This window comes from Alosa alosa, chromosome 20, assembly GCF_017589495.1.
Source record: "Alosa alosa isolate M-15738 ecotype Scorff River chromosome 20, AALO_Geno_1.1, whole genome shotgun sequence".
NCBI lineage: Eukaryota > Metazoa > Chordata > Actinopteri > Clupeiformes > Clupeidae > Alosa > Alosa alosa.
The window spans coordinates 25,629,410-25,655,755 of record NC_063208.1 but is presented as its reverse complement, the minus strand read 5'-3'; the positions used below and the strand labels follow the sequence as shown (position 1 = coordinate 25,655,755).

The 26,346-nt window shown below is 40.1% G+C and overlaps 1 protein-coding gene and 1 non-coding gene across 2 annotated transcripts; both read right to left on the bottom strand.

The window, feature by feature from the left end:
• Positions 1 to 317: 317 nt before the first annotated feature.
• cratb (carnitine O-acetyltransferase b) lies at positions 318 to 26,174 on the bottom strand. The gene is made up of 15 exons (XM_048229955.1): positions 25,766 to 26,174; positions 25,225 to 25,437; positions 22,574 to 22,692; positions 19,706 to 19,759; positions 19,054 to 19,219; positions 16,189 to 16,363; positions 11,077 to 11,167; positions 10,844 to 10,931; positions 9,180 to 9,280; positions 8,774 to 8,899; positions 7,638 to 7,760; positions 6,891 to 7,026; positions 3,794 to 3,856; positions 3,221 to 3,358; positions 318 to 1,115 (listed from the first exon to the last, which is right to left on the bottom strand). The coding sequence occupies exons 1-15, from the start codon at positions 25,802 to 25,804 to the stop codon at positions 912 to 914; spliced, it is 1,836 nt and encodes a 611-aa protein (XP_048085912.1). The 5' UTR covers positions 25,805 to 26,174; the 3' UTR covers positions 318 to 911.
• On the bottom strand, positions 2,755 to 2,919 carry LOC125285894. Its single transcript, XR_007192080.1, has one exon. It is a non-coding gene; the product is annotated as a U1 spliceosomal RNA (small nuclear RNA).
• Positions 26,175 to 26,346: the final 172 nt, after the last annotated feature.

Sequence of the window (26,346 nt, the reverse complement as noted above, 5' to 3'; positions counted from 1 at the left end):
CCGCCAGTGAAGTCATTTCCGGTTTCGCTAAACTGATTTGACCAAAATATGTAAATAAAGGAATTAATTATCTGTCATCCTAAAATCAACTATTGTGTACTGCATCATATAGCATAAGTAATTATCAGAATGATATCAGTAATCATCAACAGAATGATTCAGAGAATATGGAGTTACCTTCACAATCACATCTAATCTAAAAATGTGCTCTAGTTTGAGCACATACTCCCAGACTACTCAATCCTACATGATGGCACACTAAATATATTGCATGTCACATCTCAAGATAAAAATATTCAAATATATTACAACAGAGATAGAAATGTTATCCATTTTTTAATTAATGTACAATTTCCAATGTGGTACAGATTCACTGAGCACACTTATCTTAACATTTTTGGTCCCAATTAAACATTAACCATGCACCTGTGAGTAGTGGTAGTTTTCACATTTTAAAAAGTAAGAATTCAGTTAGTAGATTTCTCTTGTAATTCACTCACACATGGTAATAACAAACTTGTTTGAAAGACTCCCATTGCTGTTGTTCACAATATTGGCAACAGGAACAAACAATGCCAGAAAACTTCAAAAGTTAAAATTGGCTAAACCAGTTCAAACCACATGGTCACTGGAAATGACAGCTAAGGCATCCAGGTACTTCTCAGCCCCTCCCTCAGCTATGCACTGTGGTGTCTCGGACTGCCTTGTGTCTCTTTTTTATTTCTTATGATCAGTATTAAGGTCAGGGAACCAAAAGTTACAAAGACAGTCTCCTCACAGTCCAGTACCACAGTCCCATAGAAGCGTTTAGGGTGCATCAAACAAAGGCTAATGAAGCCAGCAGTTGTACTTTGACACTTTGGGAAATCAAAATACACATTAATGACTAAACCACAGATCCAGCGGAGTGTTTATGCAGTGGGTTCCAGCAGCAACTGAAGGTCATGCAGCGTGCTCTCCAAGGTCACGGCCAGCTTCTCAGAGTTGGTCTCCTCACAGCAGTTAAAGGCGGTGACGGAGAAATGAATGTGGTCGGACTGGGGGTTGTAGCAGACAGCGTAGCCGTCAGGGACAAGCGGCCCAAAACACATCACACTGTCTGTGTTTGAGGGCACCTTGATGAGGGAGTCGACAAAGAAGAGGAACAAAGGACATGAGATGGTTTGGGATTGAGACAACTGTCATTTAGCCCGTTGGTTCCCAAAGACTGGGTCGCGACCCACGGGGTATATATACACACAGATTCAAACAATCAAAGGTTATCTATTGTGCTTAATAATTCAATTCCTGTATTGTGCTTAATGATTCAATTCCTATGCTGTATGCATGTTATCACAAGATGAAACTCATCACAAGATGACAAGTTTCACCATAGATCAAACAATATGGCAAAAGGTTTTATCAATGATGTGAAAACGATGTTCATTTATCGCTGAAGGCTGACAGCTATTTTTAACAACCAAAAGAGATTATGAGATTATGAAAAAAGGAGTGTCAGTTATCTGATAAGCCATTCAACAAAGATTTGCCTTTACACTGTAAAACAAATGAAAGACAAAGATCTTGTAGTCATTTGAGGAATCGACTCTAATTACCTACAGTGCACAAGCTCTTATGCTAATGTGCACTGTCTGCCCACTGAGGTGAAGATGGGTGTGTGCACTTTGCAGGCCTCTTTCACAATGTGAAGAATGTCACAGGACCACTCATGGCCTCTTTCACAAGATGTTGCTTAAATCGACGGCGGATTTTTGTTATTGTGAGTCAAGGGCTGGTTTTATGGTCTATGGCAGTGTTTGGCAGTGTGGTCCGGGGACCCCTGGTGGTCCGCAAGCTATCCCAAGTGGTCCGCGAGCAGATGTGGTAAAATATAATATAGATGAGTTGTTTGCCATGTTGAACCAACTTGTATGTAAATCCAAACAGTTCTGCAACACTGTCTATGTAAGCTACGCCACTTGAAATCCTATGAATCCTCTGGCACAATAAGCAAGGTGCAAAGACAATAAGTAAGGTGGTTCAGTGAGTAGGCCTATTGTGTAATATACTGTTGAAGTAGGTCTACTTTTAGCTAGGTGGTCCATTATTTTTTTTTTTATTGGTTAAGTGATCCTTGGTCTGAAAAAGTTTGAGAGACACTGGTCTATGGTAACAGTGTTGTGCTTAATTGTCAGAAAAGTCTAGTCTAGAAGTCTAGATCTGCAAGACTTTGGTCTCTAATTTTAAGACTATGACCTGTGTAAGGATTATGTAGTAGTAATCATTGTGTTTCCTCATCTCAATGACAACAGAGTCTGATGTGAGATCCTGCAAGTGTACTCTCAATCCAACTGTATTGTTGAAGTAACAGATGAAAGTGTATATAGGTTTTATTCACCTTATTCATGAAACCCTACTTCTGTGAGGGTTTTCATCTTCCGTCCATTCTGCTTACATTATAACGTAGTGCAGTCTCAGCAGGCTAACTAGAATATCCTTCTTGTTGACAATTCTAGTATAAGTATAAGTATATATACTCTTTTGATCCCGTGAGGGAAATTTGGTCTCTGCATTTATCCCAATCCGTGAATTAGTGAAACACTCAGCACACAGTGAATACACAGTGAGGTGAAGCACACACTAATCCCGGCGCAGTGAGCTGCCTGCAACAACAGCGGCGCTCGGGGAGCAGTGAGAGTCTAGGTGCCTTGCTCAAGGGCACTTCAGCCGTGCCTACTGGTCGGGGTTAGAACCGGCAACCCTCCGGTTACAAGTCCGGGGAGAGCGCGAATGCAGTCCCCCACTACCAGAAATTGTGCAGTCGAGATTCCCACATTTGAGGAATTCGCAGGGGTCAGCACGACCGGATGTGCAATGGCCAAGCCTCGCCCTGGGCAAACAACCTTCTTGATCATTGTATTACCCCTGCCAGGTAAGTATCCTGCACTCAATATGGATATTCTATATAATATATGAGAAATAGTAGTTTGCTTTTGTATGGCTTAGGATACGTCAAACACCGTCTACCGCCACATTAAAATCAATACAACACAGCTTTGGCCGGAAATACAAAACTGTATGTTTGAATACTGAGGTGTCATGGTGACGCCCATTGTTGGCTGAGGAATATCACGGATAAGAACGCTGGTTTAATTCAGGCGAGTCTCTTTGGAAACCCATGCTCAGACACTCCCCTCATATCCTCACAACTGAAAATAGCCACAGAGAGATTGACTCATACCTGTCCTGTGCGTAGCTTCCAGTGCGTGGCTAACCCATAGGCCGTGTCCATGAACATGCTGGGTACACTCAGGCCTTCCTCAATGGCCTGAAGCTTTAGGCCCAGCAGGTGGCGATCGATGCCCTGCCCCTGTCGTACCTGATATCAAAAATGTCAAATGTATACTGTATGAGGATATGTTGTGTTTTCATATAATGAGATATTCACAAAGGGCATCTGTTATAGTCTAAGTGAAACAATTTGTAGGGTATATTATGGGTATGTCATGCAATACATTAACATTCCCACCAGGCAATTGAGGAACAAGTTGGCAGAGGAATGTCCCAGTCATGGGGATTCTGGGAAGTGGTGAATAATAAAACGACCACATGACCATTTGTCTCTTTAAACCAGAAGTCAAAAGTCCACTATTGACAGACACATTACTGACAAACATTCCTATATTTTTCAATGTGACCAGAGGACCTGTGACTCACTCATATGAAAATTCACAATTAAGTTCAACACTTGGAGACAAAGCTTAATAGACCAACAGTTGTGCTGTCTTTTTCTGTCAGTTCATAATTAGGCTACCTGATCAGTGAGTTGTGTGTGAGCCTCCACTGCCTCTCGTAGTAACTCGACCTTTGCTTCTCTCTCTGAAACAAATAAATAAATAAAACCGTTATTTTACAGAAACGTGCATTTTTTGCATGGCAAAATGTCCAAAAAAATATTGTGTTTTGCTGCAAGAATACACATTAGGGACAGCTTAATGAGTCACTGGTGTTACTTTACGTCTTCGTCAATGGTAAGTTGTCACTGGTGTTACCAAAAAGTATGTGACGGTAACACCAGTGACAATTTTGTGAAAAACTGCATTTTACAAAATGGCTGCTATAGGGAATAAAAAATATGTTGTTAGTCAGGCTAGACTCACTATAGTATGGCACTGAATCCTATTGTGTATTCTATTTTCTTTAATTTCCCTATGAGTTAAGAAGGTCATACCAGTGACTTTGACTAAGGGCTTCAATAAGAAATCATGATATAAATGCTAACATTTCTGCTGAATGAAAGGAGGCTGTTGATTTAACATTTGCCTTTCTTTATATACCAGGTATTAAGTAAAAGTAAGTCCAGTGGTGTCATTAGTATGATTGATTGTATTTCAAAATAAGAGTGTTGTTGTGCATTAACACCAGGGACATTTTTAATGAAATAATCATATTCATTTGATATTTTGTATAAATATTGCTTATATAATAAAATGTGATAGTTATGCATGCATTATTGTAGTTCAATTATTTTAAAAACATGTTTTTGGCCTCAGTCCGTATATATGAGGGTTGGGACGGGCACTTTTGTGGTGCTTGGAATCCTATAAAATCGATTTAAAAATAAATACTGTCACTTTGATGGCTCAAAAACATATAATTGTTCAGTTAACATATTGTTTTACTTAGAAATACAAAGAGAGTGCAACAATTAGGTGTTTTTCAAAGTGGAACAGAAAGTGTCTGCAAAGTGTCGGGACAGAAAAATGCAAGTTTCTGTAGAATGACCCTTCTCACTGAAGTCACTAAGGCTCACACGGCTACAAGGGCTGCACAATCAATCGAATTTTAATCATGATCACGATTTTGGCTTCCCACGATCAAATTTGTGTGATCGAGCGATATTAAAAATGCGTGCTCTACCCATAGAACCAACCTGGCAACCCATAGAATGCTCCGCTACAAAACAAATCAAGCGCTCCTTAAACTTGTCTGACCATGTGCCTGCATGCAGCCTACCAATGACAGCTGTTCCCTGCACTGCTCAGCCTGATGCACTGCTCAGTTTGGATGCACTGTGGACTAGCATTATGTTAACACAGCCTACGCAAAACGAGTGAACAATAATGAAAATGTAGCCTACACGTCAGTGGTTTACATATTAGGGCTGTCAAAATAACTGATTAATTTCGATTAATTAATTTGAGAAAAAATAACTGATTAAAAAAAATAACGCAGATTAATCGATTCCGTATGACTTTTGACCCCGAGCCGTTGTAGTCAGTAACCTGTAGACTGTAAAATGAAGGAGAGAGAAGAAAATGTGCTGCCTAGATCATTGATTGGAACATTTACTTTTAAAAAACGGCCTGATGTGTTGATAAAAATAAAGTGTTGATTAGTCCTCTGCAATGTATGCAGCAAGGAATTTGCATATCACCGGAGTTCATCAACTCTAAAGTCGCACATTGCAAAGAAATAGTGTTGACATTGAGGGGAGTGTTAATTTATTTTCATTGTGTCCCCCAGGTTATATCTGTGGCCTGAAATGCCTTGTATGTGAAAAACAACTTCTTCCCGAAGCTCTTTTGAATTTATTTCCTCAGCATATTAGGTCATATCATAGATTATTATGGCCATTATTAAAATAATAATAAAAGAGTTTTTGAACTTTAATGTCACTAATGCTGATTATTCAATGATTCGTTTGAATTTAAATATTTAAAATACTTTCACAGCAAAAATTATATATGCGATTAATTTAGAATAATTAATCACAGAGTATGTAATTAATTAGATTATTTTTTTAATCAATTGACAGCCCTATTACATATCAAAGAATGACTAAACCAGGGGTGTCCAAACTGCGGCCCGCCACGCACTTTAATCCGGTCCGCCGAGCAGTTGATCATAGGCTGCTCGTTATTTCTTTCCAGCGATAGACAACGTTATGGTCAACTTTAGGCTATTGCAAACTGCTTTACACTCAATGTACGATGTCAATGTCAAAACAGCTTGTTACATTGAGATAGCAGCAGATCTAACTATGTTATGCTACTCCATTTGGGAAAGTATGAGTGCACAAGAGGGAGAGAGCGCGATGGCAACAGTAGTTCCCACTACTGACCATTATAAACTGTAAGAGGGCACAGCCATAGGCACAGCACTAGCCATAGCAAAGAGTCTTTGACAGTGCACCATTTATAAATGATTTAAACAGCATCAAATTAACAGTATTTCTTAAGGAATTAAGTTGTCATTTAAATAATACAAAATGTTATTATTATTATTATTATTATTATTATTATTATTAGTGTGTGGCCCGCCAGCCAATTTTCAAAACCCAATGTGGTCCTTGAGTCAAAAAGTTTGGAACCCTGGACTAAGCGATTAAACTCAGGAACAAGAAGCAGAGCTTAACTGGCTAATGGGGAGCGTTGGGGGGATTACCGGTGGGCCGTTAACGTTTCCCCAAATATTGACAAAGTAGCATGCACAAAAAATTTGTTTGGAAGTCTGGAAGTCGCAGTCAAGTCTATATTTGCAGTAATTTAGGGGAGTAAATGTGAAGGGAAGAATTTGGATGAGCCAGATAACAAGTCCAATATGTTTAAGGAAAAAATATTTTTGTCACTAAAATTAATTAATCAAAATAATCGTGATTATTATTTTGGCCATAATCGTGCAGCCCTAACAGCTACTGTGTTTCACTCAAATTTAAAATAAAAATTCCGGTGATCTTAGAAGAACTGAATATGATTACAATGCACAATTGGGCAATCTATTTGATCATTTTGGCTCATTAACATCCAAGAAACATCGATCAACAAAAAACTTGGAATGTTTATCTTTAAATATTCAAAATACAAGCTATACTGGACTAGCTATAATGTTTCTACCAACAAGTTCCTCACCGAGACATTAGGGTCATCAAAAGCCATCACAAATGTAAGACTCTGGTTGGTGGGAGAGCGGATATAGTCTGTACGTCCTGCCCTGAACATCCTGAGCGAGGCAATGTCACAGGCAGTGCACAGCTCTCCATGAACCCTGCAAAGATCAAAGGTCATCAGGGGTGAGTGGCTATTTGGAATCACAGCAAGTAAGTCACAGCAAACTGTACGTAACATGTCCATATCTTTTTAATCTTTTGTCCATCTCATTTTAATTCAACTGAATGAAATTGATTTCTATGATTCCATTTACAACAACTAATGTCTAGCACACACAATGCAAAGCAAAGGTGAGGCTGGCTTGATGCACTTTAAAGCCTTAAAATAGATTTCTATAAAGGTTAGTCTCAGAAATCAACTTTACTGCTGTACTATATTCCACAGTGCTTAAAGGAACACACCAACTTTTTGGGAAATCTGCCCATTTGCCATCTATCCAAGAATTAGAAAAGAGGATGCATGCCCTTCTCATCTCTATGTGTTCTATAGCCAGTCTGACACCCTCCACCTTAGCCTAGCTTAGCAAAATTGCCTAAAAAGTGGGTTACACAAGTTAGCCTAAAGCTCAAAAGTCCTTCCTAACAGATCCAAAATGTTTGTATTTACATGTTGTGACTTGTGTATTTGCCACATGTAAAACGAGACACAGAAATGTTCTGAGGAGATGATTCCATGTGACACATGATTCCATGTGTCCTCTGAACTCACCTCTGATAGGCTAGTTGCAGACCCACCTGGATGAGTGAATTGGGACTGAGGTTTAGTCGCTTAGCGAGCTCCTTACCAAAGCGTTGGAAATTAAAGCAATTTATGTCCAGATCATTGATTAGACTGCAAGAAAAAATGCAATGAGAGATATCAGGAAAAAAGAGCAAGGAACTGTTTTATTACGGAGTTTTACCATAACATTTCTATTCTAAACTGAAAATCATAAACTGAAAAGTTGAACTAATGAACTAAGAAAAATATCAGCAACGATGGTGTGAGCATTTAATGAATCGCATAAATGTTATCTAAGAGTTTGCTAAAAGTTTTATTTTCAATCAAACTGATAAAGACACATATCCTATCCTCAGATCTTAACCGGTCTTGCATTTCCTGTATCGCTACTTGGTATTGAGAGATGGTATATTTCTAGTTATTATTTGGAACTGAAGGGGTTAGCCACATAAAGATGTAGATAAATAGTGCTATGTGGTCACGCAGAACCATATCAGCTCCTTGTAGCTCTGCGCTATCTGACTTTAATACCTGAAGCCAGCTTTTGTGTGTACACTGCAAATGTTACCTAGACTTAGGCCTACCTCTTTCTTTCAGTACGAAAAACAATCTCAAGGAATTCTTTTGAAGCCTTGATGTCAATGACTGAGACTTATCCAAAACTGAGACTGAGATTCATCATGTCTGGTTATTTGTTTGGCCATTGAGACTGATATACCACTCATACCAGCATTAGACCAGGGTTAAACATTTTTTTGTAGTTTCGTAGTACTTTTCATATGAAAAGTTTGACTCTCTCGACTTGGTATACCTGGGGGCGGTGGTAGTGCAGTGGTTAAGGAACTCGGCTAGCCTGCACTATCTTGAAAAAGTTGTGGGTTCAATTCCCATCAATTAAGCAAGGTACTTAACTCCAAGTTGCTCCGGGGACAATGGCCCTTGTAATGTAATTTACATATTTAAGTCGCTTTAGACAGAAGCGTCTGCTAAAATGATGTAAATGATTTACCCAGCGCCCACTTGCTTGGTCTGAATTGACTAAATGTAAACGTAAGTTACTCCTTGGTCAAGTAACCCTGATCTGCCCCAAGTAATAATTGGTTTAAAATGGGAATGAGACTTACATGTCTAGATTCTGTTTGGCCATCTCAATGTCCCACTTGATCTCGGGATCAATGTAGAAATAGAGTTTCTTTGGCATAGGAAGAGGAATTAATGGAGCTCTCCTCTTATCCGCCCTATCCTTTTTACTGAGCGAGAGAGAGATAGAGAGATAGATAGATAGATAGATAGAGAGAGAGAGAGAAAAGAAAATAAGTGGGCAAAGACCAAATAATACTGTACATGCAGATAACAGCCAACTGTTCAGAACTCATAGATAGATAGATGAGATAGATAGATCCAGTCTGCTAAATAAAATAATAGATAACATAAATTAAAAACCATAACATGAGTTCTTAGGATATAATGTATACATATATATATATACACATGTTATGATTTATATTATGATATCAGTCTTGACAGTACCAGAACTTGAGTATGTGATCCAATAGAGTGGCTATAGGAGGCCCCTCAGCAGTGGCTTGCTCATACAGCAATCCCCATGATCCATCCTCACCCACCACAAACTGCAACAAATTGGAAATAGAAAAAGTTTGCACTGACAAATAAACTTGACATATTCAAATTTGCAGTGGTCTATTAATTTTTAATATGACTTTCAACTCATTCGAATGTCACTCAGCAACCGTAGGATGACATCAGAAAAATGTGCAGTGGTCTCCTAATTTTTTCCAGAGCTGTATATATTACAGTTTTTTTCAGTCGCTAACAAGCGTTTGTCCAACCAGTTGTCACATTTTCAAAACTCTAAATACAATTAGCACAGCATCGGTCTTTTGTGGCCATACCATTCACACATTTCATGTCGTTTTCACACGATATGCAGTCAGTGAACACATTTCCACAATGCTTACATTTTCTTAACAGACAAGCTATACCTCCCAACAAAATTATGGATTGTTTTTTGCAGTTATTACGAACAACATCCCACAATAGTAAAAACAATATTCCAAACCTTAGATACAGTATAAAAACTCTGCTTCTGCAATGATATCAGTTCAAAAACTATATATCTCAGCTGATAATAAACAAACAATTCAATAATTGACACACAACTGATTTATGTTGGGTAAATTGGGCCAACCACAGCTGATTCCAGTCTGGCTTATACACAGTGGCAGGGGTTATTTTGTTCTATTACACTGACACAGTAAAAGGAGGACTTTGAGGAGTAATGTTTTTAGAAACAGAAACAGAAAAAGACAAAAACTGTAATGTCTGGACGAGGAAGAGTAAGAGCAAGGGGCCCAGATGAGAGATGCAGTGAGAGGTGCAGGAGCAGTGAGAGGAGCAAGGCCAGGGAGAAGAGCAGGCCCAAGGAGAGGGCAAGGTAGAGGTGTAAGAATGTGTGGTGGCATTCCATTTGGCTGCAAGAACTGCTGTCAGTGATCATTGACCATGTAATCAATGCGATGCTAATGAAAACATGTGGCCTAACCCTGAAGATTGCAGAGATTAGATACAGTAATTGTGTGCTTTTTTAGCTCCCCCCTTTTTATCTGGGCTTTTTGCTGTTGTTTTTTTGTTCAGAATGCTTGTGTGTTTCATGGATATTTTTGTTCACTGTAAGCATTGCAATACTGTAAAACGTTTTCTGTTCCATCATACTGTAAGTATTTCTACTGTACCTCCTGGAATGCTTTTGTATGTGAACATAACATGTGGACATACTGAAACATAAAAGTCTATGCAGTTTTTGTAATGTCAACAATAGCCAGTATTTTGAAACCTGGTGTACTCTGATTGACTGCATGTACCTTGAAGTGAAAAAAAGTGTTATTCTTTGACAGAATAATTTCATTTTGAGTTAGATTTCCAGTGTTTTGGTAAAGTTAGTGTGTGCAGAGAAAGATTTGTTAGTAGTATATTTAACAAAATGTGTTTTTGAGAAGAAAATTATCCATTTGGCCAGTTGTGTTTTGTAGGTGTGAGTCTGTGTTAAGAGTTTAGAAAAAGTATCTGAAGTATTGGTAAGCTTGTTAGCAATTGAAAAAAACTGTATAACAAGTGTGATGTTTGAGGAGGACGTTGTGCAACATGATCGATGCTTGGCTTCAGCACTCTGTTACCTGTAGAGTTTTGTCAAACCAGCGGTTTCCACTGTTGGAGTGAGTCCCGCCCCCGTGTAGGATCTGAGCTGCCATTCGACTGGAGTACCTGTCAATCACCAAAGAACAAACAAACAAAAACACCAGACAAACAAAATCAATGCATTCCCTTCTGTTCTGTCAAGATACAACACCACCACACGTAATCAATGGGGGGGTGGAGGGGGTTGAGACCACAGTGCAATCTTGCATACTTCTCATCTGAGATCCTCATGACGGGAGAGTCCAGACACAGTGTGAAGAGCCCTTTCTCAATCAGTCTCACCGACTCCTTGTTTATCTTGTCTAGTCCGTAGTAAGGGGAGAAGAGAAAAGTTGGATACAATTATCATTCCAGTCATAATACACAGCGGCTGAGGTGGTAAAAATAACCGCAAGCAGATAGTGCTATAGTGTAGCAGCCCAACATCTGTCCTCAGCGTTTGTAAGATGATGATAGCGGCTATAAATGGGAAGTCTAATGCATGCACACCTATTGATAATACACGCTAGTACTGTCCCTGACAGATTGAACTGCAACACACAATGCTATGCAAAGCTACACACAAACCTCTGCTCTCATTGATGCTTTTTTTGTCTTTTTGCTGCAACACTTATAATCTAATAGCTTTGTACAGAGCAGTACAATACAGTGCCTTGTGCAGAAACACTTATAATCTAATAAATAGCTTTGATTGTTGGCCTGTCTTTGGTGTTGTAATTGCATAGCTCCTTCCTGGATATGAATCTGATTATATCAATGATTTTATTTGTACATGGAATGGCAACGTAAACCGTCTTGGTTTCGGTGCTCCATTCTGTCGCAGGTGGCAGCTAGGGTTGCAAAATTCCGGGAATTTTCAAAGTTGGAAAATTTCCATGGGAATTAACAGGAATATACGGGAATTAACGGGAATAAACGGGAATTAATGGGAATTAATGGGAATAAACTGGGAATTTTTAATATGGCAAATTAGTCTTTAACAAGGAACTTAAATGTAGTAGACAAAACCCCATCTTGCAGCATAATACTAGTTAAAACAACCTGATTTAATGCAATTTCAGTCAAATTTCTACCCTGCACATACAGTACGTCAATCCCATGCACACAGCAATCAGCATAGGCTACTAGACATAAAGGAAACCTATGGTGTGTTCATGTGCATGGGGAAAATAAATTCCCAGTGAAAACGTCATCTCATGTGGGAATAACTGGTGTGAAACTGGGAGAAGTTTGCAAACAGAGTTGCCCAGTTAAAGGCTTGTCGTCACTTTTGTCCTCATTCAAATTGGTGTGCGTCATTTTGCACTGTAATTAAACTGTAATTAAACTGTAATGGGACGATTAATCTGTCTGATTAAGCTTGACAACTTATATATAACTTACATAATCTATAAGGTTTGGTTGGGGTGGTATGTTGTGTCATTTTTACTTGTTTTACCATTTTCTAGGATTCTAACTGAACAAACTGATAGTCAGTTAATGTTCCAACCAATCAGAGTGGCGTGGTGTATCTTGGGCAGTTCAGTGGTTTCAGTGTTGCTAGCTTAGCACGCTAGTAAACCATAGGCAGAGAATAGGATTCCCACTAGCATGGTAGCTAGCTTTGTATGCTTAGCTAAGCGTAAATCATATTGGTTAACAAAATGTTAATGTTTGTATACGAAAAAGTATGAATTACCAAAAATTCCCAGTTAATTCCCGTAAATTCTCATTAATTCCCTTTGTATGCTAAACTAAGCGAAATTATGAACAAACAAATCATATTGGTTAACAAAATGTTATTGTTTGTATATGAAAAAGTTGGAATTACCAAAAATTCCCAGTAAATTCCCATTAGTTCCCCTAATTTCCTTTAATTCCATGAAAGTTTCCAATTTGGAATATTTCCAAAATTCCCCAGATTAACTTCCCATGGAAAGTTTCCAGTAAGTTTCCGGAAATTTACCGGAAATTTTCCACCCCTTTGCAACCCTAGTGGCAGCACTGAAGCAGACAAACAAAGTCCTTTTGTCCCTCTAAACCAGTGTTTCTCAAACTTTTTCAGACCAAGGACCACTTAACTAATAAAAAGAAACTCACGGACTTAGCTAAAGATTAGACCTACTTCAACAGTACACAATAGGCCTACTGAACCACCACCTTGCTTATTGTCTTTGCACCTTGCTTATTGTGTCAGAAGATTAATATGATTTAAACTGGCATATCTTACATAGGCAGTGTTGCAGAACTGTTTAGATTTACATACAAGTTGGTTCAATATGGCAAACAACTCATCTATATTATATTTTACCACGTCTGCCCGCGGACCACTTGGGATAGCTTACGGACCACCAGTGGTCCCCGGACCACACTTTGAGAAACACTGCTCTAAACAACTCTGTAACCCCTGGGTCCTGTCAATCACAACCGTGACAGATCTTCAACACTCAAGGCCAACGCCCACTGGTGGTGACATTAGCGTCTATAGATTTGACACTAAGGGCCCCATCATGACATTCTAAAGTGCATCGTTACTCGTCAAAAGTCTATTCAAATTTAGTAGGATGTCCAGTTCACATTGGGAGGGGTTTAACGTGGAGCGCATGGCGCAACAAGGCGTTCCTAGGTTTTTTAATCAGTCATATATGTGTGTTCGGGGCGCAACATCATTTTAAACCAATGAGAATGACATCTGTCATTCCTTTTAACGGCGCAACGCGTCAAATAAATGCATCGGTATTTTGGCATTAAACGCCGCATTTGAAGGGGGCTGCTTGCAAGACCGTCTGGAATAGTCATTATTAAACTATGCTTTACTAAAACCTAGCATAGCCTTCACGCATTTGCACTCGTCTATTATTTGAACTCATTGGCAAAGTGAAACTAACTTCACCAAGGAGTCAGTCAACGACAAGACAGTTATATGCAGTTACTTTCACTATTGACTGACAATGGGTTACCACCGAAAACATAGGCTGGAAAAAGCAACACTTACCCTAATATTGCTCAAATGACATTTATCCTGCAGAGGAGTTGCTTATATCTCGTGACAGTACGTCTTCAGCTGTGCTCCATACGTGTCTCTCGCCTCTCCCCTAATCACTTTTAACCGTCATTACCAATTTGCAAATAATGGTGAATAACTACTTATCATGAGATGTACAGTATTTCGTAATATCTTTATTCTAATTATGTTTCCCATTATAATTGTGCAATTTGTAATGCTTTGCATGGACGCAGCGCTGGGTGTGCTCATGAATGATAGAAGGATGGTGCGTGCACTCTGCCAATATGACTGTTGACATGCGCTCTTAAAATAGCATATGAACAACTCGCCATTGACTTCTGACCAGGTTTAGGTGGTGTAAGATAGCGATTTTTAGACAATGTGCCAGGCCCCTCCCTAGGTTGTTAATTGCCACACCCCTGGTTGCAATGTTTAAAAAATAAACGTGCAAAATACCGAATTAAGCTTTGCGCGGGTGAATAACGAGCTTTATGCCATGTGCTGGAGCCCAAAATACAGCCCTAAAGGGATACAACAATTTAAACATTGGAGTTACTTAACACGTTGTCAAATGCCGCCAGTAGGTGTTGGCCTTAACACCCCCGTTGAGTATATCCCACTGAAAATGACTGTAAAGCAGATGTTTGAAATGATAATTCCTGAAGGTTGTGGAAACCATTCTCAGTGATGTAAATAACAGACTTTATAAGGGAGTCTAAAAGGACTTTGTCATATTGACCTACATGTTATATGTGGCCTCTTCTCATAGCCAGACGTACCATATGTACTACATTCACTCATCTCTCTCTCTCTCTCTCTCTCTCTCTCTCTCAAACATTCAGATTCCTTTTCGTCATTATTTACAGAGGACCTGAATAAATATTATGAGGTATTCATGACAAAAACATTCATCCCTGTGAGTATTAAGACTTGTAAGACTTGTTTTGGCTTTCAAAAAGAAGCCCTGTCCGACCTTTTCGGACACAAAAGCAGTCCCAGTCTTATCTGAATTTGAACAGAGGATCTCAGTAGAAAATACATTAACTCCCCACTCCCCAAAGTAAACTTACACCAGGGCCAGCATGAGTGGTGTGTGTGTGTGTGTGCAGTGACGGACTGGGATTAAAAAACGGCCCTGGCATTTTCACCAACCAGTGGCCCACACGGGGACGCGCATGCACGCGAGTGCATGTGCCCGCAACACACAGATATAACTTCACATGCACGGACAACACGTTTGTAGCCCCATTGGTGATGAACTCTAACTTTAATATGCATAAAGACTGAACCAAAAACATGGATATATCGATGCACAACTCCAAAAAAATGAATGTAATATGAAATATGAAAATGAAAAAAGAATAGCCTAGAATACATGGATTACTATGCAACGTCACGAAAACATGCGTGCGCAAGAGGCAGAAAGCACCATAGAACAGCATAGAGCAGTGCTCTCCATGAAAAGAACAAAATGAGTTTTTGTGCTGAAAACTGCACCAATTTGAAATCACGATGGTTAGAGAATGTTCAATATGTTCAATATCCCTAAAGGAATGCAAGTCTTCGCCAAAAATGACAAAATACGAATGCAAATGAACGGCAAACTCTGAAATATAGCCTGAAATGAGCATGCTGCTCCGTGATTGGCCGGCCCAAACGGCCCACGGCCCTTCTGGCATCTGCCCAAATGCCAGACCATCCAGTCCGTCACTGTGTGTGTGTGTGTGTGAGTGAGAGAGAGAGAGAGAGAGAGTGTTTGTCTTCGCAAAGGCGTGTCCATGAACTGCGTCACAAACACTCTTAAAAGTCAAATGAACGAGACTGGATGTGTTCAGTAAACAACAGAGGGGTGAACGGATTAGGCAGTTAGTTAAACGACTGTATTGTGGAGTTAGCATGGACACAGTCCCAGTTCACATATGGGGCTGTGCTTTGAGTATACACTGTTCCCATATACTTTACATTTAGCAGACACTTTTAATCCAAAGTAATTTACATATGTCAATTATAAAACAAGGGATTACCCATTGTCCCTGGAGCAATTTGGGGTTAAGTGCCTTGCTCAAGGGCACAACGGTGCTCAGCTCCTTAGCCACTATGCTACTACCTCACCACTTTATCATTTACTCTTATAGGAGATGGTAGGTATCCCAAATGTTTGCAGTATGCTTCTGTAAACTGTACATGCACTATTGTTTTACTGCATTCATTATTTGTGAATAAATACATATTTACACAAATTAATGAATGAATCCTGAATTCCTAAACCAATCATAAATTGTTGTAGTATATGTGTGTATATCCCACGGAAATGATTTTTGTTGTCTATGTGCGTACCTCTGAGCAGACGGTTGTAAGCCTGGCCCCAGGTGTGGCGGTGCTCGCTGGTCAAGATGCCCATGGGCTCCTTGTCCGTCTTCCAGGACTGTGAGCGGATGCGGAGCAGCTGCCCGTGGATCTGACCCTCCGTTAGTGGCGTGCCGTCACTGTTATACACGTCCAGCTGAAAGAACTACAAATGACAAGTTAACTGCTATGGCAACAGTTTCCCACTTCCATTTCCATTTGGCGACTACTGAAAGTCAAGTCACCCACCTATTTACGGTATCTGTCATTCCATTCCACAGTGGGAAGGAATCAAAAAAGCTCTTGGGGTTACACATCTGTAGTAGTAATTCCATATTTGTACCATTCAGTTGCTTAATATATTAGTATCTGTAGGGCTTAAAGCAATGGAAATATCTGAGCCTGCAGCTATCAGAATCTTTTGAATCTGTTATATACATATACACATATCCATCTTTGGAAAAAATTAAGAGACCACAAGTGACATTCGAATGAGTTGACGGTCATATTCAGTGGAAATTTGAATATGACTGACAACTCATTCGGATGTCACTCAGCAACCATAGGAGGACATCAAAAAAATTTGCAGTGGTCTCTTAATTTTTGCATTTATACGTATGTATATAAAATGATCTTTTTTCAGATCTTCAACGACCTGGCCCATGCCTAAGTTCAGGCACAGTGTCTGAGAAGATCCATTCTTCTTCTTTCTCTAATTAAAATAACTAGTGCAGTTGTTCCTAAAACAACTATTCCTGTAGCCCAATTACATGCCTGCAGGTAGGCCTGCTTTAAAAATAGGATGATAGGGAAAAACATAATTCCAGTAATGTAATAAATACTGATAATATAATAATATAATAAATGTGAAGTGAGCAGAATTTAAGAATGGCTATGTGACATTTTTTACAAATCAAAATCACATAATCCTAACATATGCTTAGCCTATTGAATAACTTGATGATAGAGAAAACAAACCATTTTGTGGAATGATGCATCATCATATGAAATTTATAAACGGTGTGACTCAAAAAACAGTCTCTGGTGGCCTATAAGTGACATCACACTCTGTCTGCCACTGCTGTTTGTCGCTGGTTATGCTTTGCATGTGTGGCATTTGAGACGCTCTTTAATTTGGACCATTATCGCCGTTTTCAATTTAGGACCTTGCAGTTGGAATTGTCGCTTTTTTATTCAAAGTCTAAAGACAGTCCAAAGTAGCCTGGGCTATTCGAAGTGTTCGTTTATTTCTGGTTATGCTTTGCATGTGTGGCATTCTGAGACATTCTTTAATTCGGGACCATTATTGCTCGTTTCAATTTAGGACCTTGCAGTTGGAATTGTCGTTTGCTTATTCAAAGTCTAAAGACAGTCCAAAGTAGCCTGGGCTATTCGAAGTGTCCGTTTATTGCACATCATTTTTTACGTCATTTTAAAGAGCCACTGCATACCTGTCTGTGCGTGTTGTTGCAAAATCCGCGGAGTCATTTTATGCAAGCAAACCGCATACAGGGGGTCTTTATTGTTGAGGTCAGACATGTTGCACTCGCTTAACACATCTTGCACTCACTTAACCTTTTACCCGTGTAACCTACACTGATCCAGTTCTGACAAAGCCCTGCTTCTATCCTCACTGGTAGCTTACAGTACAGTGCTGTGTGAGAGGGGGAGTGGCTAGCGGTGAAAGCCAATGTGTGCTTCTTTTACTGATATATTCAACGATATCTTTTGCATTTCTTATTCAAACAATGTCAAATTTGGCACTGCACTTACTCATGCCCGTAGCAAGACACCTGCGAAGTTCAGGAAATCAGTCTGACAAACGGTCAGCGAGATATGCGTGCCACAGACATTAGGACACACAGACAGACAGACACACAGACGCTTCTTGCTTTATAGATAGATTAAGCATTCCAGGTAAGTAGTATCTTATTCAGAATTGTCATTTGAAGACAAAATAGCCCATTCCCTCACAAAACATTGGTCATCCGGTATAATTCTGTATCAGCCAGACTAGAGACCTTGATCGAAGTAACTAGCAGTAACTGAAATAGTCTGCCAGTGGGCTATTTATCAGTGAGTTATGTCATGGCTAAGGAAACAACACACATCCCCTGTGGGACAGGTCTTTGATATCTTGACTGGAGGACACAGTGTTATGTTTTTTGGTGGGGGATGTAATAATCTAATGGATACAACTATTCTGGTTACCGGTGATAAACTTCACAGAAAACAGCGTATCAAAATTAATCTCCATACTGAAGGCCAAGAACTAACTGTACGTGAATGATATCAGTAGCACAGTGCATTTCCCCTCGAATGCACCTGAACAAAACATGTGATAGGGCCTCTTGTATGTGTGTGTGTATTGTGTTTACAGTACTGCGCAAAAGTGTTGAATTTCACTTATCAATAAACATACAAAACAATCTCTGAAAAATGTAAATCTAAATATATAAGCATGTTATTACCAGAGTTCCCACTCTTAGTCAAATGTAAAATACCATGAATTCTTTCCTGACTTTCACAATAAAAAGCAAAATTTCCATGACCTTTAATGGACCCAAAAAAAACCCCAGTTTGCCTCTGTGCTGAGCAAACGAAAATTAGCCACAGTATTGTATTGTGTTTACTGCATGGTTATTTTTGATAAATGCCAACTCCATATTGCATATGCTACAAACAAATTCCCTGATATTCCATGACTTGGCACAAAACATGATCAAATCCCCAGACTTTCTATGTTATGGAATAAACATTTCAAAATTCCATGATATCCCAGGAATTCCGTGAGCCATGGGAACCCTGTATTAGAGAAGAATGAAATGATTTTGTTGTGACATGTGTCAGAGTCACCTGGTAGTTGCGGACCACAGTGATGTGTGTGGGGCCACGGCGAGAGCGCCCATGGTGGATCACTTGGTCATGGTTGGGGCCTGGGATCCGACAGGACGAGAAGAGGCGAGGAAAGAGCTCCATGCACAAGGGATGACCCCGCATGTACTCCACAGGCAATCGACCACTGGGGAGGGAGGCAGCAGAGAGAGAGAAAGGGAGAGATGGAAAGAGAGAAAGAGAGAGGGATGGGGTGAGATGGTGAGAGAGAGAGAGAGAGAGACAGACACAACGGGAGGTTTAACACTCCTTTATTAAAATCTACATTACAACAAACCTATAAGATCCACATGTACTATACCCTTGGACTAAAAACAAAATAATAGACCAGAGAGAGAGAGAGAGAGAGAGAGAGAGAGAGAGAGAGAGAGAGAGAGAGAGAGGGGAATATGACTGGCCCTGGTAGGCCAGGGGGTTAAATATAGCACATAGAAAGCAGACCCTCACAAACCAGGTCCATTTACTGAACTATATAAAAGGAAGGGAAAAGGTTAGTCCCCTGAAATAGCACCAGGGCAGAAGAGATTGTGATTCACACCAGCCTACTGGCTATACTTAGGATGAAGGCCAGGCTCTTGTATGGTCAACTGTCATTTTAAGAGGTGAAGCTCACCTGTCAATTTTGGCTTTGAAGTCCAACACCCCCCGTATCAGCTTGGAAGCAAACCTAAACGAGAGAGAGAGAGAGAGAGAGAGAGTGAGGGAGAAAGAGAGAGAGAAGGTGAGTGAGTGAGTGAGTGAGTGAGTGAGAGAGAACGATAGAGAGAATGTAAATCTTTATCTACATCAGATAACAAGCTCATTATGAGCTTCTGGTCAATATTAATATTTGAAGGTCATGGTTGCAGTTTGTCTGTAATTAATTGCTCTGCCAGGTATGAGGCCCATTGTGGTTTTCCAGAACATTCTCAGTATCCTGTACATAGATTAAGACTAACCCTAGAGTAAAAGCTTTTTGTCAGTGGAGATATTAATAATTCTTTCAGTATGCATGTATAGGACATCTTTTTTTTGATCAAAGTTAATGGTCATAAAGTTAGCGCTATTCAGATAAGCCCAAGCCCCTGGTGGTTGGCATCCTCCAATCCACATTACATGCATATATGAGAGGTCACTACCGAGATCTGGACCATATTAGCGGATCACGTTTAACTCTCCTGGAACGTACTGTAGAGTCCATTCAGCTGCAGACCATGAACTGTTACAGAAACGTGGGTCAGTAATAGATTCGGCCATATGTTGCCCGTTAGGCCCCAGTTGTATGACCTAAAATCCTAAAATACATATTGCGAAGATTTTTTCCCACATAAAAAACTGCACTACTTCAAGTGTCAAAACTGCAGTTTTGGAGGAATTATTTGCAGTTATTGTGCAGAAAATGCAATATTTTGGACATGAAAATATTATTGCACTGCACTGTACTTCAAAACAACTGCAGTATTACAGTTTTTCTCAGTCGCTTTGGTGCTTTTCTCACATCACTATTAACATTTGCACAGCAGTTAGTGCATTTCTCAAAACAATTAGTGTAAATTGCAAAACCTAGTGGATAACCTGCAAAAGCACGTCACTTGCTCAAAATTGATAGTCCATTCCTCAAAAGCAAGTATTTATGTCAATGAACTGCCAGTGTCATCAAAATGAGAAGTCTTGACACCATCGTTTATGAACAAGATAGTCAAATGGCTTTGTCATGAACAGTTTATGCTCTCAGTGTTTTCCCATGCAAAAAAAGGTCAGAACGGTGACACTACCTGAAAATTCTCAAGACAGCACTATATAGTACTTGTACAGCCATTTGAAAACTACAGTAACAGGGCTTAAAATTCATTTTTCAAAATGGGGGGGAATTCCCCCCTTAGGTTATTCATGTAGGGGGGATTTACACAATTTGGGGGGGAGGGGGGGGGTCGATTCTGATACCAAGTCAAGAATTGCGATTTCAATACTTTAAAAAAAAAAGTGTTTGATTTTGGGGCCCCCACCACCCTGACGTCATCAGTAATATATGCTGTAGTGGGATCATTCACAACAGTGGACATCCTAGATTCTGCTTGACTCTCTCCACACACACAAACACACACTGAAAATGATAGCTTATGTGATATGTTTCTATCATATATTTTTGAATTCATATAGAGTGTATTTATTTAATAATGCATTTTTTAAAGTATAGCATTTTACTAGTAATTACTATAGTAGGTAAACATATTTAGTAATTTGAATGCCTCATATTGACGTTTAACCTATAACACTTAGGCATATCTTTAATGTGGTGTGTAGGTCCAATTGAGTGCACATTGGTGATGAGTAGGTGTAATTCAGTGCCTGTCACTTTAAGAAAATACGAAATAAGAGAGTAATTCTATGGAGTAATTAGCCCCCCTTCAACCTGACGGTTTTAGGCTGTAGTCGCTAGTGAATAAAAGTTGTGTATAGTGCGGTATGTGTATGCAAATCATTATGTTTTCTATGTCATTAGATACAATAAATGTTCAAAAAACTAACATGTCGAAGACAATCTTTCTGGGATCAAGTGTTGACGTGACCTGAGACTAGCAGGATAGTTACCAAGGAGCTCTTTCCAGATGTAAAGTTTGCCATGGTAAGCGTAGCCTATTTGCTTAAGCGCAAAGTGGTCTCTCTCTCTCTCTCTCTCTCTGTGTGTGTGTGTGTGCGTCTGCATGAGGCTATGTTCAATTCAACTCGGTAGTTGATCAGTCCGGTCAATAGCACCGCATTCCACTTAATGATTAGGCTATATTGCGTCATCAGACAGGCTGTAAAAGTGTATGCGGGAATTTCTCGCATTATGATGGCTAGAGTTGCGGGACTTGAACAAATTATGCGCAATACCCGCAATCCCGCAGTGAAATTTAAGCCCTGAGTAAAGTTACAAATAGCTGTAGTTAGGGGAGTAAGTGAGTACAAAACACTGAATATGTAAGTTTCACAGTTTTACTGTATATTGTCTTTGCAATTCTACAGCATTGTGACAGAATTTGATAACTAGTGCACCAATTTTGTATGTAATCACTCAAGCAATGAAATGAAGACTATTAGTTTTTTTGGGAACGACTATTCAGCATCCATAAGTATAGTTCATTTTGACTGGCATGACAAAGCAACTGATACATGTTCTAAAGCATTTGCAATTTGTTCAGAGGAAGGAGAAATTGCTACTATGATGTGCACAAATGACTAAATGTTGTGGAGGTTGAACTAATAGTTATGAGAATTTTCATTCTGATCTGAGAAAAGCACCAAAGTGACTGAGAAAAACTGTAACTGCAGTTATTTTTTTTTAAGGGGTACTCGGCGAAAGCAAAACCAATTTTGATGTGCATGAGTCCAGTTAGAGGTGACGGTCCCAAAGTACTGAATTTTGATTAACTGCCCGGCCCCAAATGCTCTTCTCCATCACCACCACCACCACCACCATCTCTTCCCCCTGTCCCCCAGTCTCACGCCTTGCACTCACACAAGCTGGCCTCTCCAGTCAGAGAAGTCCCGTCTGGGCAGTGAGATGGCCGGGTTGGAGTGCACGGGGAGAGGCTGCCGGCTCTCCAGGTAGGCCCAGTGCACCCACCAGTCTGATATCTGTGGAGAAGGTGAACAGATTACACACCACTGAGCCAGAGAATGTCAACCACAACAGCAGCAGATGGAGAAGTAAGGATGGATGGATGGATGGATGAATAGATAGATAGATAGATAGATAGATAGATAGATAGATAGATAGATATCCAGAGACAGATAGAGCGATAGACAGAATAGATAAAGCGATAGACTGAATAGATGTGGCGGGTTTCCACTGCAAAAAATCAGCGGTAGTTTTATGGGGTCTCAGCAGTCTGTGTGTGTCTCCACTGCTGGGACCGCCCTGTAAAGACAATTTTCTAGAACTTCTAAGGGGCTGAAACGTGGTACTTCAGTACGGCCTCAAAAAACTCCTGCAGTGGTGTGAGATGTAAAGGAGGAATGAACGAGTCATGATGTCTACTTAAAGGGACACCAGGCAACGTTTTCGTGTTAATTACTCATCTTCGTAAGTCGGTATATGGTTAAATGACTCATTACAGGGCGAATGAAGACTCTCTCGCCCTACTGCCTGTAGGGAAGAATATCCCGCTTGCAAGTTCAGTGTATCGTACCCGGCGACCCGAAGCAGTTTCAGTTTCCATCCTGCATCCACAGCACAGAGGGAGGCTAACGAAACGCTAGCGATTGTTGCAAACGTGTGTATAATGGCAGAGCCGGCGAAGAAGCAGCAAAAAACCTTGACGGAAGACGCAAAGAAAAGGAAAAGAGCTTCAGACCGAGCGAGGGGGAGTTTCGTAGAGAAAAAGCATCAGGCTTGCCTGGTGTCCCTTTAAAAATAGACTTTACCTAATCAGAATTTCGATGGCATATTCATTTACCAATTAAAATATGAAACCTATGTTATGCTACATTTAATCATCATGCAGAAAGGCTGCACATGGGTAGTTCCTGTAAGCAGTGGAGACACAACGGCTGAAAGAGCTGAATAGCAGGGTGTTCCTGTAATTGTCCCCTTTTTCCTGGGAAGTGGACCGAGTACCTGTAATAGAAACTCGCCTATGGATGGAGGATAGGTAGGTAGATAGACTGAGAAGAGATTTGTGGATGGGTAGATATTGAGAGAGAAACTGAGGTAGCAAGAGCGACATAGGAGACGAGGGAGAGAGGGGTGCTACAGTAAGTGATAGAGTCTTGAATTTCCCCTGGGGATCAATAAAAAGTATCTATCTATCTATCTATCTATCTATCTATCTATCTATAGCAGGGGTCTCAAACTCGCGGCCCGCATCCGGCCCAATTCCGGCCCGCGACCTAATGTCAAAATAATAATGTAAATCGGCCCTTGAGGGTATTTTTAATTGCGACAAACAACGACACTGATTAAAATAGACGATAGATCCAAGAACGGTGACAAATCTCATTTGTACTCTCCTCCACTAGTTGCTAGACATCCAGAGCTTCGATTCAAGCCCATATTCGCTGTGCTTATTACCCTCTGCCCAACATAGCTGGAGGTGGCAGTGCTAATCGTGATAGTGTCCGTAATGGACGTGGTACAGACAGTAGGGCTAGTAAAAATGGGGCTCTGAAGAACTACAAAGTCACCCGCAATAGGAACTGATTTGACCAGGCTTTATTGTAGGCCTATAATAATGGTTTGTGGTTATAGTAATAGTTTACTATCCTTGGTTTACATCTTAGGCCTTCTGTTTTCCTGTTAATTTGTTATGTGGGTAATATGACAAAAAAGAAAGTAAACCTGCTCAAATATGTTCAACATCCAGTATTTACTGAAAAGTGCGTAATTTGAGGTGCCTGCCATCCACTGGCAAATTGACCCCCTTCATAAACTTTAATACTCAAAGATTTTTACATTTACAGTAGGATTTTATCTCTGACCACTTTCAAGCCATAGCCTTTTGAAATGTTGATATAAAAATGTTGTTTTCTTAACCCTGGCGCCTAAGTTTGCCAGGTTTAATTAAGTTATGAGAGGAAAATGTTTTTGTTTGGTTTTATGTTTTTTTTGTTTTTATAATTTGTATTAATATTTATTTTAGCATTATTTTATTTATAAGCTAAGGTTGCTAGCACAGTTGTCTAAAAAGAGATAAAAAGACTTGCACTTTCTGTTTGCAGTTGTGTTACACAGTATTGGGGGCGTTCTTTATCTTGAACACTGACGTGGCCCTCCAATCAGAGGACATTGGCAGAAGCGGCCCTTAGCTCATTTGAGTTTGAGACCCCTGATCTAGAGGCATGGGCGTCACTAGACCCCTCTTACTGGGGCACTCCTGCTGACATGCAGTGAAAAAAGAAGCACTACCCCAACACAGATTACTTTAGGCCAAATTATGACACTAGACTCCTGGAGCGGCCTAATAGACTAAATAGACTGCAACTCATGCTTCTTCTATGGTACTATGGTGACTCTTCACTTATTTGTTGACACAAGAAAAGAAGCACAAGAATTTAGTTACATGTTGTCACATGAAAAAATGGAAGTGTGCATATAAAGTTTAGTTGTTTGAGTAAACGTTGATGAAACAGAGAGTAAACAACCTTTTAGACAGTGAAGGATTTGCTTACCCAGTTTTGAGAGTTTCTGGCCTTATTCTCCAGTCCTTCCTGTAGCCTGATGCCAAGGCCTCTCTCTTTACCGAACTCCTTGACTATCTTGTGGGTGTGGGCTAGCTCATCCGGGGGGAGTAGGGGCTCCAGCGCCCGCAGATACCCCTCCAGCGTTTGGGACAAGGGTGGCACTGGCTGGGGTGGCACGGAGTAGTAGCTCCTAAAGATGGCCTGGCATGGACGAAGTTAGGTCAGAGTTTGAGTTTGCAAGCTTTTTAGATTTTTTGGATTCACTTTTTTGTCGTGATAGCTTTCAGTTCCCTAATACGTGACGCCTAGCATAGCCAGAGAGACAGTGACACATGCACGCGACCAATCATTTCATTGACATATCAAAACTGACCAGTAAGGCTTCCAGCAATTCTAAAAAGTTAAACGCCAGCTTAAAACAATGGATATCGTATTTCTCTAACTTGAATGTTAATGGTAACGTATGTAACGTTGCTGGGTCTCGTGTGTTCAAAAAGTATATTATTGACCAGATAAAATATTCACTTACCCGAGAGATCCATACAGGTGGGACTTTCTTCAAAATCATCTTGAGAAGCTATAAATAGCTTACGTTCCGATATCAAGATCAAAAACATAAATCGCTATGCAAACATCAGGTAAAGTTGACCTTAGGTTTGAACTTCATCAACCAACAAACACTGCAGTCGATGACTCCCTCTCTTGCTGCTTACTTACTTGCTAACTGTAAATACGATTTCAGCTCTGCTTCCGTGATCGTAAAAAGTGTCTTTAACGTCGATTGCTACAGAACGCAGGTTGTCCGACCAAGGTTTCACGACGTCCTGACACGATGACCACATCAGCAGAATAACGGGGTGTTGTCGAAGGGGGAAAAGCAATTTGGGAGATCGTGCGTTTTTGCACGGAGAAAGTACTGGGGCACAGACTGCACAACACGTGTCGAATGTTTCCTTCGAAGAAAACGCTTGGTAATGTGGTATATTATCGTGTATATGTGCAAGAGGTTTTCAGCTGCACATTTTCTGAAATCTAACGTTTGGCTACCACATTTATGTGAGAATGGATGGGAAGTTTTGATTATGCGCACGTGCACATTATTGTATGAGC

Coding starts and splice junctions, on each gene's coding strand:
- cratb (XM_048229955.1), bottom strand. CDS start 25,804: ATGATTTTGAAGAAAGTCCCACCTGTATGGATCTCTCGG. Junction 16,364..19,053: donor CTGTGGTCCGCAACTACCAG/GTGACTCTGACA, acceptor TGTCATTTGTAG/TTCTTTCAGCTGGACGTGTA. Junction 9,281..10,843: donor GGTTTGACAAAACTCTACAG/GTAACAGAGTGC, acceptor AATTTGTTGCAG/TTTGTGGTGGGTGAGGATGG.